Source organism: Drosophila yakuba, chromosome 3L, assembly GCF_016746365.2.
Source record: "Drosophila yakuba strain Tai18E2 chromosome 3L, Prin_Dyak_Tai18E2_2.1, whole genome shotgun sequence".
NCBI lineage: Eukaryota > Metazoa > Arthropoda > Insecta > Diptera > Drosophilidae > Drosophila > Drosophila yakuba.
The window spans coordinates 21,964,374-21,981,234 of NC_052529.2; the positions used below are offsets into that span (position 1 = coordinate 21,964,374).

A 16,861-nucleotide genomic window follows, 5' to 3' on the forward strand; every position below is an offset into this window, starting at 1 on the left:
GAGAACTGCAAATTCTAGACGTAGGGAACCTAAACCAGGTCAATGAGTCATTGCCCGCAAGCAAACCGGGGGAAAAAGGGAGCCATCTACAGTGCACAAGACTAAAACAAATAGAGTATAGAATGGACAAGAGCGTGGTTATTTAAACATATGAATCTCACTTCTCTTTTTGTGTAATATTTCGAAGCCTCTGTCAATATTTGCCAGCCAGGGAGCCATCATCATCGTCATCATAATGGTGGTGGCCATCGTCATCTGCAGTGGCCAGGCAAACAGAACAAAAGTCGACATCAATATAAATTTCTGGGGTAACGGGCGATTGGGGAGGATTGAGGTGGAGCCGAAGCTAACGTCAAGTCCAAATGGGGAAAAAACCAATCGGCAAATAAACAGAAAGACAGAATCAACAAAAAGTATGACACAATGTTGCAAAAAGACAGGGGAGCCAGCATAAAGGCGCCGCAAAGTGCAGGAGGTTGTGTGTGGTTGGATACCTAGGCAAAGTATAGAAAAACACAGACTAATGCGTAAATTGTCTAAGTAGGATCAAGAGGGTAGCAATGAAAGCACCGGGAAAAAATGTCACCATTTAGGAAAAACAGTAACCAGCACTTTTGTTTCTGGGATTTTGATTAATTTTGAAAACAATGGTATTCCACAAAGAGTCAAAGCTAGAAATTTTGAAATGTTTAATTCACTAAACAGTAGATCCTGTTTCTAAAGCGCACCACCTAATGCATCAAGAATTTGCCTACTCTATTATCAAGTCGTCGCTACGAGAATGATGATGAAATAGCAAACACACCAAATGCGATACGCTGCGTATACGTAACCGCTGAATTATTGCGCATACGATGTGTTTGCACAATGTTTACCACGTGATTTCCCATTAATTACATGCGTTTGCGAATTATGATGAAAAAATATCATGTAAAAACACACCCAAGCGCTTTGGTTGGTTAAAACGTTGGGAAAAAATAAGAGCAAAATGGAAATGGATTCTCTGCGCCAGGTTGTTGTTGATGGAATGCACTCGCTTCGCTTAAAGGTCAAACGACATCCTCATCATCGTCATCATCAACATCATTACCATTTTCATCATGATGATGGGAAAAGCGCTGCTGGCTGGGCGAGGTCGACGTCGCTGTTCTCTCTGTCTGCGGTTTATTTCATTTTTATTTTTATTTCTATTTTTCCCTCTGCGTTTGCTTCTTTGCATTTAGCTCATTCATTTGCATTCCCTGCCACTGCCACTGCCTCTCGTTTTCCCAGTTTTTTTTCTCCGTCTGTTGCCGTGCGCAGTCTAGCTGCAAACAAAAAAATAAAATCAGAATCCGAATCCGAATCACAAAAAAAGGGTTGGCCTCTCACCGAGGAATTGAAAAAAGAAGGGGTAAAACGCTGACGGGCGCAGGCATTCCGACTTTTCATCTTCTGCGCCAGACAACATTGTAATATTTTGCACAAACTAGACAAAAATTGTTGCCAAAAAAAAACAAATCAGCTGAAATAAAAATAAATAGAAATCCAATTGCAGACGAAGCTGACGTCAGCTGATGATGCTGCTGCTGATTCCACTTCCTATATAGAGTGTAAATCCCTTTTGCACCAAGGCTAAACTGAATAATAAACAAGCGTCGAATTCTAAAAATGCAATAGAATTTGGTTCAAAGTCAGCCCAAAAGTTTATGATAATATTATTGTTTACGTTCGAATTTAAGACCTGTTTTGATTTCGCCGATTAGTTCTACTTTTACGGGCTCATTTAAAAAAAAAACCATCCAAATATGAATTTTTCCATTTAATCATAATTTTTTGATCATAACGTGCTCAAATGAGTTTGTTTTCTAGACTTGAAACTATTATACAAATGGAACTATCTAAAAAGTTAGAAATGGTTTACTAACGTTGAACTCTACAAAAAACTTGAAAAGCAAGACTGTAGCAATCCCTTTTAATCCAATGCTATAAATCGCACCTAAATTGCATCAAAATATCACACGCGATACCGAGAAAATCTAAACTGAACTTCAAACAACAAAGGCACACAATTCAACTGGATTTTTCAAGTTCAATGTCACCTCAATGTATTATGATTGCTGAAGCTTATGATAATGGCCTTAGTTAGTTTATACACCCGGCGAGAATGCGATGATCCTCGCACAACCTTGACATCCAATCAAGGTGTCAATGGCATTGCCTCCGAATGTTTTTTCGGCACTTTTTCTATGGGAGGAGGTGGGATCAAATGCTGCACTTGACTGTCATTAGCGCGGTGATCATAATCATTGAATTAATAACTTTTGTTGTGCGCCAGAGCAAGAAGGAAACTTGATCGAAAGTGATCTTCGTTCGCGGCTCAAATCGCGCACTTAATCAAGTGCAATTGTCACCGTGGTGACATCAAAATAAAAAGGAAAAGGACTGAGACTTGATTATATAGAGGCATTATCTCCGGCGTTCAAGGAACCTAACTAGTCACACGAATTAGGAGAGAGATCGAAACAAGTTCCCCCACTACTTGTAAGCTTGCCCACTGTCCGTTCAATGTCCGTTCCACCATAAAAATAGCCACGAAAGCCGTTTCGATGGCTGAAAGTGTTAGCCAACTGTCTGATCTGTCTGGTCTGAATTGATTTGATGTGGTTTGGCCGGGTGCGATGTTTATTTGTATGGGATGTATGAGATCTGAGGTCTGATGTCTGGCATTCGCCGATTTGCGTCTGGTGTGATCAATTCAAATATTGGATCTATTATTTAAGCACTTTTTCAATAGTTGGCGACCACACGTGCGTCAGAGGTTCAATCGAATGAAATCCGGGCATAAAGTTGAACTGTTGCCAGGTATTCCTTTCTCTTTCGTCGCCACGGTTTTCTAGGGTATCAGGTGATTTGTCTAGCTGCACATGTACGAATATATATATATATATATATATTTATATATATATCCATATTCATGTTTGTGCGGCGACTCCAGACGTAAACGAAGTCCCCAGACGTGCTCAATCATTTCACCTGCGATAAAAATAATTGCAACAAGCTAAAACGAGCGGCACAATTAAAAACACAAAATAACGATCAAACCAACTGTGGAGTGATCAAATAAGCTAGTACCTTTTGGTCTAGTGAAACCGGCCTTAAATCCCCCGACTACTTCTGAAGTCGATAAACTTTTACGATCGGAATGGTTGGTAAAATGGAAACATAAATGGAAACTTACCTAGAATGTAAACATGTAAATATAATTAAACTGGGTGTACTTACTAAGCGAAACTTTCATATTAAAGATGAACTTATACGCCTTGACATTTTTAATTGTTGGTAATGTCTGAGGCAATCGAAGTATTAATCCATAACATTTCTCTCAATGATAGGAAATAATTGCATATGCAAGCCAAATACTAAATAAATGAGTTAGGAAATTATTTGGGTCTAAAGTTTTATTATAGCCCAAAGTAACCGTACATATCAGCTTTTGTCACGCTCTACAGTTCGCGGTACAGGGTAGCTGAGTTGGCAAAATAATTATCTGAAAACAAAAGCCATAAAAGGCAGACCGAAAGCAAATGACTGCCCCAGCCAGCCAGGTTGAGTCACCTGAGACGGTTGAATCCGAGTGACAGCGGCTGGGAATGCGCAAAAGTCTAAAGTGCCACTTGTTGTTGTTGTTGTGCCTACCTGTTAATATTAGTTTTCTTTTTTGGTTTTTTGTTGTCTGTCTCGCTTGGGTTGAAGTCAGGCAGACAGTCAGACCGACAGGCAGACGGAGAAAGAGTAATAGAAATTGTTGACATATTTTAATTGGTTCGCTGGGTTGTTTTGTGCCTCTCCACTACGTAGTTCGCAATAGCTACATTTTAATTTCAGTTGATTAACTCCAGTCTGGAATTTTTTGAATAATTCGTTCATGTCTGCGCGCTTTTAGTTTGTGAACATTTTCTCTTTTCCACCCATCCATCTATCCATCAGAGATCATAAATTAATTAAATCCAAGCATTTATGTTTTCATTCACCCAACGATAGTTGATTAGCGCGAGACAGAGATAGCGACGTTAACATAGCTGCGTCATTTTCGCCTTGATGAAATTGCGCTGCGGATCGCTGATGGTTTTTGTAAACGTATATCAGACGGATCGTCATGATATATTCCACTATACGTAGTTGTAAAATCTTGTTGCGCAAGCTTTTCGCGTGTATCTGTATCTCAGTCGCGGCGAGTATCTGTATCTGTATCAGTATCTGCGCTGGTATTCGAGTCTCGGTGTCTGTATCCGTGAGTTTGCTCTGTTACAGGGTCTGCGACCGCGACGGGTGGCCTCCGTCTGTCTGCCGTTCTATCAGTAGTAACGTCTGGCCGTACGATATCGTCTATATAATACCCATTACTAATTGAAGTGTTTCGGATTTAATAATAGCCCTAAATGCTGAGGGGCTTTGGCGGTGAAAGCCCGTACACTTACACTTAAAATAGAATTCGCATTGCAAGGTTGTTTTTGTAATCGTCACTATCGTCACACAGGATCGCAAATTGGATTGTTTCTTTACGGTCTGCGGACTTCTTGGGGGAATCACATTGGGTAGTTTGTTTACTTGAAATATAAAAACAACCATTCGTAAAGTTTCTAGCGTATATACTTCTTAGTAATGAAATGCTTGATGGCTTCAATAATGTACCCTGAACCCACCGCCCCACTTACAGGGTACCTAAAGTGCCAATCAATCCCTTCAATAAGTTTTTTATCGAACTGTTGTCCGCCTACATCTGCTGGCTCGCTCGCACCCACAGCGCCCCGAGTGCGCATGTGTGCTTGTTTCACTTAAGTCGTCTGCTATCTAGTCTAGACGCATATGTACACACATATAGCCGTAGCCGTAGCCGTACGGCGTGTCCGGCGGCCATCCGTCCGTAGACGTAGACATTGCACGGGGTCTTTCTACAGGGCGAAATCATCGGGAGAGAGCCGAGAACAACGCGCACCTTGTAGATACGGACTGAAATACGTGCGGGTATCGGTATCTACGAAATACAAAATACGGCAGTTGCACGTCGTTTGCTCTTTTTTTACATTTCGCTGCTCTTCCATTGTTATTTGGTCGGTGCTGTGGGCCGCATTCGTTTTGTTTCGTATATTTATAGTAATCAAACGCGTTCGTGAGTAGGAATAAGTTATTTAAATTGTACAACAAAAAAGCCGAAAATTAAAAACCAATTTTGTAGTTACAAGAGAGTGAATGGGTGATCGGGTGTTGCGGAAAAAGTTGAAGGAAATGCAAGTACAGGTTCTCCTTGCATAAATATAAAGAACTTTTGATTGGTAATTATCCACAAAAATATACGACTGCCATTACTTAAGTCAAAAGATTAGGCGTTTGGGAGTATATCTATGATGTAAATCAAAAATGCAAGATAAAAATATGATAATCTAGTTTACATAAAGTAAAACATTAAAGAGAATTTAAATGTAGTTATAACTTATTTCTAGAGGAAGTAAACGATAGTCTTAGAGAAAGAAAATGAGATTACTGCTTAGTTATTCACCGCATATGTACATACATATATGAACAGCCGATAAATGCACATGAGAGACGCCCAACTAATATTTATTTTCCGCTTGGCAATCGTTTTAGGTCGCTTGTTGCTAATCGCCATTAGTTTATCCGTGTGCCTGGCCTGTGGCAGTGTGTTGGTGGCCGCGATTGCCTTGCGCCGCTCGGCCAACGCAACAGCTGCATTAGCAGCAACACTAACGGCAGCAGCAGCAGCGACATCAGCATCAGCAGGAGCAGGAGCAGGAGTAGGAGCAGCAGCCTCATCCGCAGCAGCATTAGAAGCGGCAACAACGCGCAGGATACGGCACAAACGTCGCTCGTCGCAACGACGGCGCAGCAACAACAACGCGGTGCTGTCATCTGGGATTGGGACTGGCATCGGGATCGGGCTTGGACTGGAAACCAATTCGGCTCTGGCCCTGCCACTGGCAACCACACCACCAACATCGGGCTCCACAGCAGCGGATCAGACAGCTATAGCCCCCGCCGCCAACTCCGCTGCAGCAGCAGCAGCAGCGACAACACCAGCAGCAGCCGCAACAGTATCGACAGCCGCAGCAACAGTTACAACAACACTTTTGCCAACCGAGCCGGAACATTCTGTACCCGTAAGTACTTACCCTTCGCTAGAACACAAGAAGAGAGAAGAAAAACCAGAGAATACGAGTGGGAGTGGAAAGGCATGGAAAGGAGAAGAAAAGAAAAAGTTTTGCAACAGCCGATGGGCAGGAAAGTGGATGGGCATGTCTGTCACTAAACTGCACTTGGCAAAAAACGTAGGAAGTTGTCACGATTAACAAAGATTACCGAAATATATATACATATGTACGCGAGTCAAACTGAATTACAAGTTTTGTTGCATACGTTTAGGTGACATGGCGTCATTATGTTACACACTTTGGTTTCTTGAAAATGTGTCATCTCCACTAATAAGAATGTTCTTAATGAATTTTAGGAAATTATTTGTTACTATTTTTAAATATATTCAGTTTACCTTAAATTTTGAGCTGAAGTACGGTTGACAAAATGAAATTTCACGATAAGAGCTAAATAGGGGAAATATTTTTATTGGCATTACGTGCGGGCGGTGTTCATTATTACCAATTACCTTTTTGACCCAATTTAAATGAGTATACACTTTTCTCTCTGTACAGTCATAAAAGCAAGGAGACACGTGTCGCAAGTTTCCTTTTTCACTTTTGCACTCCCTTTTGCCTTTCGTCTTTTTCCTTCGCTCTTCCCAATATCCTATGCATTCCCTTTTGGGCGAATCAGAGAGACAGCGGCAGACACGAAAGGTGTGGGAGAAATGGTGGGCAAAAGCGAGAGAGACCCAGCTCTCAGCCACTGCAGTGAAGGTCCTTGAAACTGGGGAGTTGCTGGGCGGGAGAAGTGGTTGTGGGTGGCAGACAGGCCTGAATTGCTCTCGTCGGCGCCAACGCAAAAGTTCTTATGTAACTGCGCCTACACCGATTTATACTCCACGATTCCTCATCCCAATTTTTTCGTGTGTATTGCGAGTGTTATGCAACGTTTGTGGAATGCACAGCACGTCCTTCTCTTTTTTTTTTTTGGAAGTGGATGGGCATGGAATCTTCATTTTGTGTCTGGCACTTGTGCGCGTCTTTATTTTAATGGACAAGACAAATTCAATTTCTCCATCGGCACTTTACTTTGTTTATTTGCCCGACTTTAAATGCCTGCCATTTGTCTATAAATTGTAATCATCTGCGCATTTGCTTATTGAATTTGCACTAGACATTAGCCGGCTTTAACCTTGAAGCCAAGCGATTTACTCCAGCGACGGAAAGCGACAATCTTCCCAACGAAATAGCCGCCCACACAACACAACACGTATGGATTTTGTGGATTCTCGCCTTGTGGGCTGTTGGGGCCAAAGTTGTTAATGCGGCTTTGCAGATTGTTGCTTTAAGATTTCCCATAAATGGTGGGCTGGGGGTATGGGGGCAGATGTAGGGGAGTGCCGCCCATTACAAGAGATTAAAGTCGGCAACTTTGACAAATTGTTACTCGCTTTGCTGACATCTTCCAGTGCGCATTTTCTCATTTTTATTCTCTACATCGAGAATCTTGTTTCATATTTTTTCCCGTGCTTAATTTGCCCACGCAAATTCAACATTATGAATGAAACACATCAGATACGGTGGGCACTCAATAAATGGGCACGGGTTCGGGTTAAATTAATTGGCATTTTTTTATTGTGTAGATTATTTATTATGTAGATTATTATATCTACATTTTTACTTATCTGTACTTGTTTTTGGATTAAGATATCTTTTGTAAATTGGGCAGTTAAAGGCATGAGTTATCGTAATAAAAAGTTATATATTTCATAAAATTATGCACAGATTGAGGTTTTATTAGGATTCTTCAAATAGAAAGCGAGGTGTGTTTCTACTGTAGTGAGAACATAATAAATGAGTGCTTTTCAACATGCCCCTCCACAACGTGGGCAAAACCCATTTGGAAGCCCAAGATGCGGATGGCAATGTGGAAACGGTTACGTTTACGAATGTGGATGTAAATGTGGATGTTGATGTGGATATAGAAGCGGTGGGGACATACTTAAGTGCGTGGGCGGGATGGTTGGCGGGAAATGTGAAACACAATTGCCGCTAATAACCCAAGGCGTTTAGCAGAATCAGAAGCAGCAACGTCGGCAGCGGCGTTCTGTTTTAATCGAATTTTATTTGCCGCCGTTAGCCAATGAATAATTCAAATTGATTATTAAAATGTACGCTCGCATGTGCGCCAGTGTTGGAGTGTGTGAACTTCTGTGGGCGTTAACATTAACAGCATTAGGATGTTGCTGTGGATGTGAATGTGCGAAAGCGGAGCTGGCTTTCATTAAAACCGTTATCTATGCCAGACGCACGCACCAGACGCAGACGTGCATAAATTAATTACAATTACAGCAGAGAGAAGCACGCACACACCGACAGCTGTTTCTGTTATGGAATTTTTGGCGACCGGGAAAAAGTTTACTACACAACTAATGGAAAAGCACCGTTAAAATCAAAAACAAATACATATAGTATCCTAAAATGATTAGCTTGACAATAAACTACAATTTAACGTAATTCAATACAATATATTAAAACATTAATATTTACAGATAGTAAGTAAAGTTAAATACTTTCTTGTTGATTTATATTATTTATATTATATAGGAATAGTTGCGTTTCAAATACGAAAACAGTATAGTGAAATTGTGTTGCTGTGTATTAGGTGGAACATTTGAAACAGTTGATATTTGGACATTTTGTTGGGTACCCTAAGCAAACGCAGAGAAAGTCGGAAACTTTCAAGGATTCAAACAAGGCTAAAGGCAAACAAGCGGGGGCAAGAACAATGACAAGGGTTTACCCCAAATATTATGTCACATTATTAGCCATAAAAAAACGCCAGCAAAAAGATAAACAACAACATGCGACAGATGCAGAGCAGTCGGGGAAAGTATGTTAACTTATGGCTGGGCTTAGGCCAACGAAAACAACAACGAGCAAAAACAAAGGCAGACATTTCTCTTACGTCAGAAAGTCTGGCCCACACACACACATGCACACATGGAGACAGGCACACGCAAACTATTGCACAAACGGAAAATGAGGTTATTGCCAATCCCGTCTGCAATGCTCGAGTAAACATTTTAACCTAATTTTTTTGCCACGGGAGCGGGACGATTTGGGGGCTATACACACACATATGCAAACACATATGCCCATGTATGTATGTTTGCGAGCGGAGACGCCCCAGACAATGTGATGCGATATTTGTCGGTGCCTCAGATTACCCAAAAAGAAGGGAAATATTGCAAGAATATCTCAACAGTGTAGCGTCCATAATGCAAACCTTGCATCTGGCATATATCACCAGATATCATTGGGAAATGCAGTTTTGGGGAGAAAAAAACTCAAGTGCAGAGCATGTCAACATAAATTTATAGCTAAATAGTTATTCAAAAAGGCACTAATGCCTGTGGTGCACATGTCCCCAAAGTTTATTCACAGCAAGTTTATGGATTTACCTACCTATACTTACTGCTGTTAAAGTTCACTTGTACCATCTTTATGGGGCCCCTTAAAATGGTAAGTTTAGTTTAATAGTTTATATTAAAACTGGGAAATTTCGCGCCAGCATAAAAACATTATGAGGTATAGTTATGTGGTACTTGGTCTGAAGTACACTTACGAAAAAAAGAAAATTAGTACAATAACATTTGAATATAATATCATATAATAAAAATAGAACAAAGCGCAAGATTTGTTATGTCGGAAGCAACGATTAGAAATAATGTTAAAGCTGAAAATAAATTCAAGTTAAATTCTTTGACTTGTGCAATCAAATTATAAGGAATGCTTGCCCACAGAGCTCTTACCACATAGTTTCACCAGTTTTTAATTTACAAAATTGCATTTGCATATTTGTATAATTTACAAAGTACGCGGCCCCCGACGTCGCCGAAAATATTCGTGCTCTTTTATTTGTTGCCCGCGCAAAGATTTGTCATTTCTTTCATGCTCGCTTGCACACATCAATCGCCAGGTGGTGTGGTGGGGCATTAGGGGGTTAAGACACGCGAAAAAATAAAAAACTTTGAAAAAGGTGGCCAACGGAATGTGGACCATGCTGAGTTATGCGAATCGCCTCTACAGTGAACGGTGTACAAACCGTGCAAATTGGATATATACAATTGTTCCTGAACATAACCTGCATGCAAACTTAAAAAAAATAAGAAATAGTTTAAGTGCACTATACAGAACAGCATAAGAATGATAGCTATATTTTAATTAACCAATGGTTAAAAAATTTCAATGCTTTTTAAAACTTGCCCGAAAACCGAAGTTCACCAACAGTAGCGCACTACCCAACACTATGTTAAATTGATACGATAACTTTGAGTTGGGCCCACTATTATAATCGGTCGATCGCTTTTATAAATGATGGCAACAAAAAAAGGTAGTTAAGTTTATAAGACATTCCTAATAACAAATCCAAACATGATATGTGAAATATTTATTCATTTTTGGTGAATCCCCTGAGGTATTCTTTGACCATTCCCACAAGATCGAATCATGACATGTTTTTTATGTACCAACGTCCTATAAGTGACGTCACAACCTTTTTCTTTTGCGTCACCTTCCCAATCTGTTTCTTCCTTCGCACTTCCACTGTCACTTCAGTTGGCTTGGGAACTTAATTAGCTTATTTATTAGTGCAATGACTGAAAATAAGAGTACAAACTTACTCAATCAGAAAAATAAAGCTATCACCGCTCGAAAGATACCATTAAAACTAAGTCTGGCCGATTTCCACAATCAGCTGGATAATATACAAACAACATGCAATAGAAGAATGGAAGAAAAGACGAGCGCGGAAAACTGGAAAACTTTTCTCCCAAATAGTGATGGATTAGCCAATGGTACTCGTGGTCGAGGAGTTTCTTGTAAACAGCTACCAATAATTTCCCAAAATGTGGAACATGCTAAAGTTCAGAATGGAACCCCTACTAAAACGAGAGGAGAATTTCCCAGTGGAGTGAATAGTGTGGCAAATGGAAAGAAACATGCAGAAAAGTCGGACAATTCCAAATCAAAGACTATCGGTAAACCCAGCGATACCAAAATAACATTACTGCGCAGACCTAATCAACAGGATGCTTCCCAAGTACGGAGCAAAACGCTAGTTCGATCCTTTCCCCGCATTCCCACGACGCCAAGAAATGTGCCCAAAGAACTGGAGAATCTTGATCGCATGACTTCGGCGGATTTTCGGCACGATAACGCCGCTCGTCTGGATATAATGCGATCCCGGGAGAAGGATCAGGAGCACATGCACTTCTTTCAAAGCGTCCTATATGAGCAGCGGGAACTCATCAAGGATCGCACGATCCTGGTAGTCTGCTGTGGAACTGGAACTCTGGCCCTCATGGCAGCCCGAATGGGAGCGAAAAGGGTATACGCCGTGGACTACTCCAAGGTCACTGGCTATGCCACCTTGGTGGTGCGGCAAAATGGCTATGAAGGTGTGGTCTCAGTCATGAATGGTCGCATGAAGGATCTTAAACTACCGTCGAAAGTAGATGGCATCATATGCAACTGGATGGGTCACTGCTTGCTCTACGAATCGGAGATATTAGAGGTGCTCGAGGCACGCGATCGCTGGCTGAAGAAAGGCGGCTTTATCCTACCCGATCTGGGTTCGCTTTATCTTGTTGCCTCCGAGGAACACAAACTGAAAAGCGAGAGATGCAATCACTGGCGGAATGTCTACGGATTCAATATGAATGCCATACGTCGATATGCGCTGGCTGAACCTTGTGTTGCCCTAACGACCGGCGAAAAGCTTTTGACCATGGCTCATTGCATTCTCAGACTAAATTTAAAAAATGCCAAAAAAGAAGATCTGTTTATAGACCGAAACATTAGACTAAGTGTCAATAGAGAGGGTTATCTGGAGTGCTTTCTTCTCTTTTTCGAAGTGCAGTTTAGTAGTAGCTTACACTTTAAGCTGACTTGTAATCCCTGTTTTAAGACGCCTTTCAAATCGCTTTGGATGCAAACGGTGCTCTTTGTGGAGCAGCCCTTCGTAATGCGGAAAAAGCTTCACTACACGGGTAACCTGAAATTCAAAGCCCTGAAACCGAATAACTTCAAGGAAATGGAAATACGTATTGAGTTTTACGAGGGACGCGAGTACGATGAAGATTGGGTGATGTGTACTCGTCTGGTGGCCAAAAGATGGCTCATGCTGGAGGGCTGTCAGTCTATAAGTGATGTGGAGAGCTGTCAGGACGAGCAAGGGGAGAATGGTGGCCAGGACTTTTAGGTGTCTTAGAATAATTAGAATAATTTTTCGTTAAGCCTTTCAGTTGACTTTATGCTAATTGTGGTTTCACTTCTTTTCAGATGCTATCGGTACAGACGGCCGGCTGCGCGGGAATGGAGCGGCTCGGCGTTCCGACCCGCACATCTTTAAGCACACCACCCGATGATAGGTAAGTCGAAGACCTCATTGCATAGCAGTAAATACCTAGAATATGAAGTGAATTCTTTTAAGAACAGCGCAACTGCTTTTGAAGTACCTAAATATAACACAAATACATGCTGATTTAATTTTACTTTATTTGTAGAGATCAATTTAGATGTAGAATGCGCGTGGATGCGCTCCAGGCACGTGAGCTTCTGGCTGTACGTGGCGACACTGTGATTCGTGGCGCCGGCAACAATCAGCACCAGCAGCAACAACATCTCCATCACAGCAGCAGTAGCAGCAACAAGCAACAACATTCCCACCACCAGCAACAACGCATGACAACTCCCAGCACGCACAACTCCGGCGGCGGAGGAGGAGGAGCAGCCGGTGACCACCAACACCACCACCATCACCAGCTGGGCAACAGCAGCAACAACAATAGTATTAGCAGTAATGTGGCGCGAGGCGGCATAGAAGCTACCACGCTCAAGTACGGAAACACGGGCAGTGGGAGCGGTAGTGGCTGCCACAAGGGCGACTGCGGCAACACCTCATCCGGATCCTCGTGCAGTTCGCTGCAGAGCCACAGCAACGACCACCACCAACATTACCAGTACCAGCTGCAGCAGCAGCAAACTCCCCGCTGTCCCCATCACGTACCACTGCCGGACAGCGAGTACGGACAGGATCGACACCTGCAGATCAGGAGCAGCTATCAGGTGAGTTACCTTAAATACGCTTTATAATCCAAATCGTATACTTAATGCTTTAATCCCAAACAGCAATCCGAGATCACCAGATCGTACACGAAACCGCCGCCCAACAAGACAGTGCGGGATGTTCCAGAGCAGATCTCGGCGGGCGGCTGTGGCGTTTCCAGCTCCAGCTACCGTCTCACCACGCTCCAGGCCGCCTCCTCCACATACACGCCTGCGGGCGTGTCTGTGTCCGCCTCCTCATCGTCCAGCAAGTCGAAGCCGAATGCCATAACCAAGTTCTTCTCAAGGATCAGTTCGCCCAAGTCGCCGCCAAACTGTACAATGACCTCGGTCGCCACAGCCTCGCCTGCATCCTCCGTCTCCATGTCGTCGTCCGCCTCCTCGCTAGCCTCCTCCGCATGTGTGTCCACCTCGTCTTCGGCCTCCTCACTGGCTGCTGCGCCCCTGCCCACACTGCCGGTGTCTAATGCATCCCTGCTGAAGAGCACGGCCTGTGGCTATGGCACACATCCCAGTGGGATCTACTCAGGACTGGGACCGGGCACGCAACTGCTGACCAGCCTGGGAAACGGAACAAGCGGCAACTGCAGTCCCGAAAGAATACCTACACCACCGCTGTCTGTCTCCGTGCCAATCGGAGCTGGCCTGCAGCCGCTGAGGAGCAGCAGCGGCGGGAGTACCAGCAGTACCGCCAGTCTACCCGCCGTTGAGACAACCACAACTACAGCCACCACTCAGTCTTCCTTTGCCGCCGGAGCGACGGGTGATTTCCCGCTGACCACGATGAGCCGCAATAATTCCAACTCTAGCATGATGAGCTACCACTGCAGCTGCAATAGCCGGAATTGCAGCCACTGTGCGGCCAACTCATAACTGAGCTCGTGTTAAGTTTAACTACATTAAACAAATCTGGTGGAGCGGAAACCACTGGAGATTTTAGAACATTAGTTAAGTTTCAAGTGCTCACTAGCTGATTTGAACTTCACAAACTATAAGACTTTGCATGGTATTTGATCATAATTTGTAAACTTACCACAGGTCTTGTATTTTTAAAAGCTTTACTTGAGGTAAAACATTGCCAAATTTAGTGAAATACTTATCTTTTGTTGTCGAATCTCCAGAGATTTGTGCGGCACCTCCAAAATATATATAAATTTATATATATACATATATTTTTTTTATGTTAGCCTATGTTTATCTATTATGTTAAAGTTTAACAGATTTATTTTATGTAGGTCTGTCGCCAACTTTTGCGCTGGTACGAAAAGACTGTTTATTAGTCAGAATTTAATTTGTAAATTTGAGTAACAAGAGGGAAGAAGTTAGAGAATGATACGGAGAAGACATATGTATAGCTGCGCTGCCGCCTTTCAAGCACTCACCACAGGCCGTAGAAGGGTCATTTTTAAGTTATGTAACATTATTTCCATTCGTCGCTTGATAAAAGTAATAAATCGAAGATTTTTTTTAGTTTAAACCAAGAAACATCAAACTTGAAAGAGACAGACACAATACCACAAAACTTGAAGAAGGGAATGAGGAAAGTAAAAAACAAAACATAAGTGAATATGTAACTGTAATTTTATGAATGAATATTGTATACACATTAGTTTCAATAACTCTAGTTTTAAATCGAAGCCAACCAACTCTTAACTATACTCTACCCCCTACCCCTATCCAAATACCCTATTATTATTGTACGCAAGGCCCATGTGCTGGAACACACGAAAAACACACAAACAGTTTTTAGTTCAATTGAAATTTGTATTTGTATATTTGCTAACGGAATTACGATGTAAAGAAAAAAAACAAAAAATGAAATGAAATCTATGTAAACCAAATTGTAGAGAAATTATTGTTTTCATTTTTTATTGGCTGAAGCTAATTAATTTCGGTATTTAGCGGGATTTATTTTAAATTTAAAATTTGAAACTTAACGATCGATGAACCTGAAGTTATCGATAACCTGCCAGAAATCTGGCAGCAACTAACGATCGTGTAGATTCAAGTGCAACTCTGGTCTAGTGCGGCAGCCTCGTAATATTTTGGCGGTATATTTAAAATGAGATTGGCATTATATTTTGTATGTTCTGAGTTTAGGAAAACAAAAAGTTAAGAAAAAATCCCATAGCAATGTATATAATAAGCACAATTAAGCAACTCAGAGCTTTGCTTGTTTATAGACCCAGCCTTATTTTGTAGTCTTTATTTTCACGAATTTCTGAAATTCTAAAAATGTGTAAGTTACAGACACAACCCATGCACCTTGTTGTCCCAAACAATTTATATTTAAATTATAAAAGAGAAGGAAAACAAAAAATGGTTTCAAGAACTTACGATCCATTAAATCAAATTTAAACCACATTTAACCAACAATGTAGATGAGAAATGGAATGCGAGAAACTAGGAAAATATGATTACAAATGCAAAATAATGGAAAACACTTTACTACGCCAACAAGTCCTACAAGCCTACAATTTAAATACATAGCGATAACGATATAGTTCGATGTCTATGGATCAAAGAATACTTAAAGTAATGCAACCGGAAATAGCCCGAAATATCACAGAACGAAGCAAAAACCGGAGACAATGAATAACTAAATTAAACGCGTAGAATTTAATTACTTAATTAGTTCTAAACAAATTAAGTCCAGCTAAATATCGAAGCGATTGAATTCGTTTGATCGGAGAATCATATACACATTTATACAAACAGGCCTAATTTCAACTACCTCCAAAACTGTTTTTTAAATTAAAAAATTAAATTCTAAACGAAATTCAAGTCTACGAATTATGTTTAGCAAAACTAAACGGAAACTAAGTAAATCAAATGAAACAAATCGATTAAATTATTGTAAATCAATTGATTGAATTACAATTTTTTTAGATTCAAGCAGATCGATTAATTCAATAAATCAACAATCATTGACAAGTAATTAATTTTACACCTTATATATACGATATTTATTACTATATGGTATCTGTAAATTTAGATCGAGAATACAAAGGAAAGCGCACACGAGCTGCGTTTCGAAAATGCAAAACCGTCGACTGATATATATAACAAAAGATAAATAAATAACGTAAATTACAAGAAACGTATAGAGATTCATTTGTAAATACACCGAATGCAGGACAATGCGCTGAGGAGCATTATGTTAATGTAACCACATCCTATCCCAGGCAGCTCCCAAAGTTTCCGAAACCATCCGAGACCAAAATCTCCCACTTCCCAGTAAATCGAATTTGATTTTTGATCACTGCAGGCAAAGTGCACCCAATACTAGCAAAATTTTTTAAAGCGCATTAAGCAAAACGTCTAATATGCAAAAATCTGAATAAAAATCGATATACATACATATATCTAAATACATATATATTAATTGAATACCAATTATTGTTGTTGTCTCATATAAAAACCAAAAACCATTAAAAGCAAAAAACAAAAATGGAAAAAAATGAAAGCAAACTTAAAATATATTTCCAAAATATATAGAACATAACTTTGAAAGCATAAAACATTGAAAACGTTGTTTCCTTAAAGCGGAAGATTTTGTTACCAACGGGAACATTTGTTTTTGATTGGCGACACTT

General features: G+C 41.0%; 2 protein-coding genes across 2 annotated transcripts; both read left to right on the forward strand.

Moving 5' to 3' along the window:
• Positions 1–5,628: 5,628 nt before the first annotated feature.
• On the forward strand, positions 5,629–16,786 carry LOC6535101 (platelet binding protein GspB). The gene is made up of 4 exons (XM_015195512.3): positions 5,629–6,158; positions 12,480–12,568; positions 12,704–13,265; positions 13,329–16,786. Exons 2-4 carry the CDS (start codon positions 12,480–12,482, stop codon positions 14,136–14,138), a joined length of 1,461 nt encoding a protein of 486 aa, XP_015050998.1. The 5' UTR covers positions 5,629–6,158; the 3' UTR covers positions 14,139–16,786.
• LOC26535222 (protein arginine N-methyltransferase 1) lies at positions 11,000–12,399 on the forward strand. Its single transcript, XM_015195513.2, has one exon. The coding sequence runs from the start codon at positions 11,326–11,328 to the stop codon at positions 12,397–12,399; it is 1,074 nt and encodes a 357-aa protein (XP_015050999.2). The 5' UTR covers positions 11,000–11,325.
• Positions 16,787–16,861: the final 75 nt, after the last annotated feature.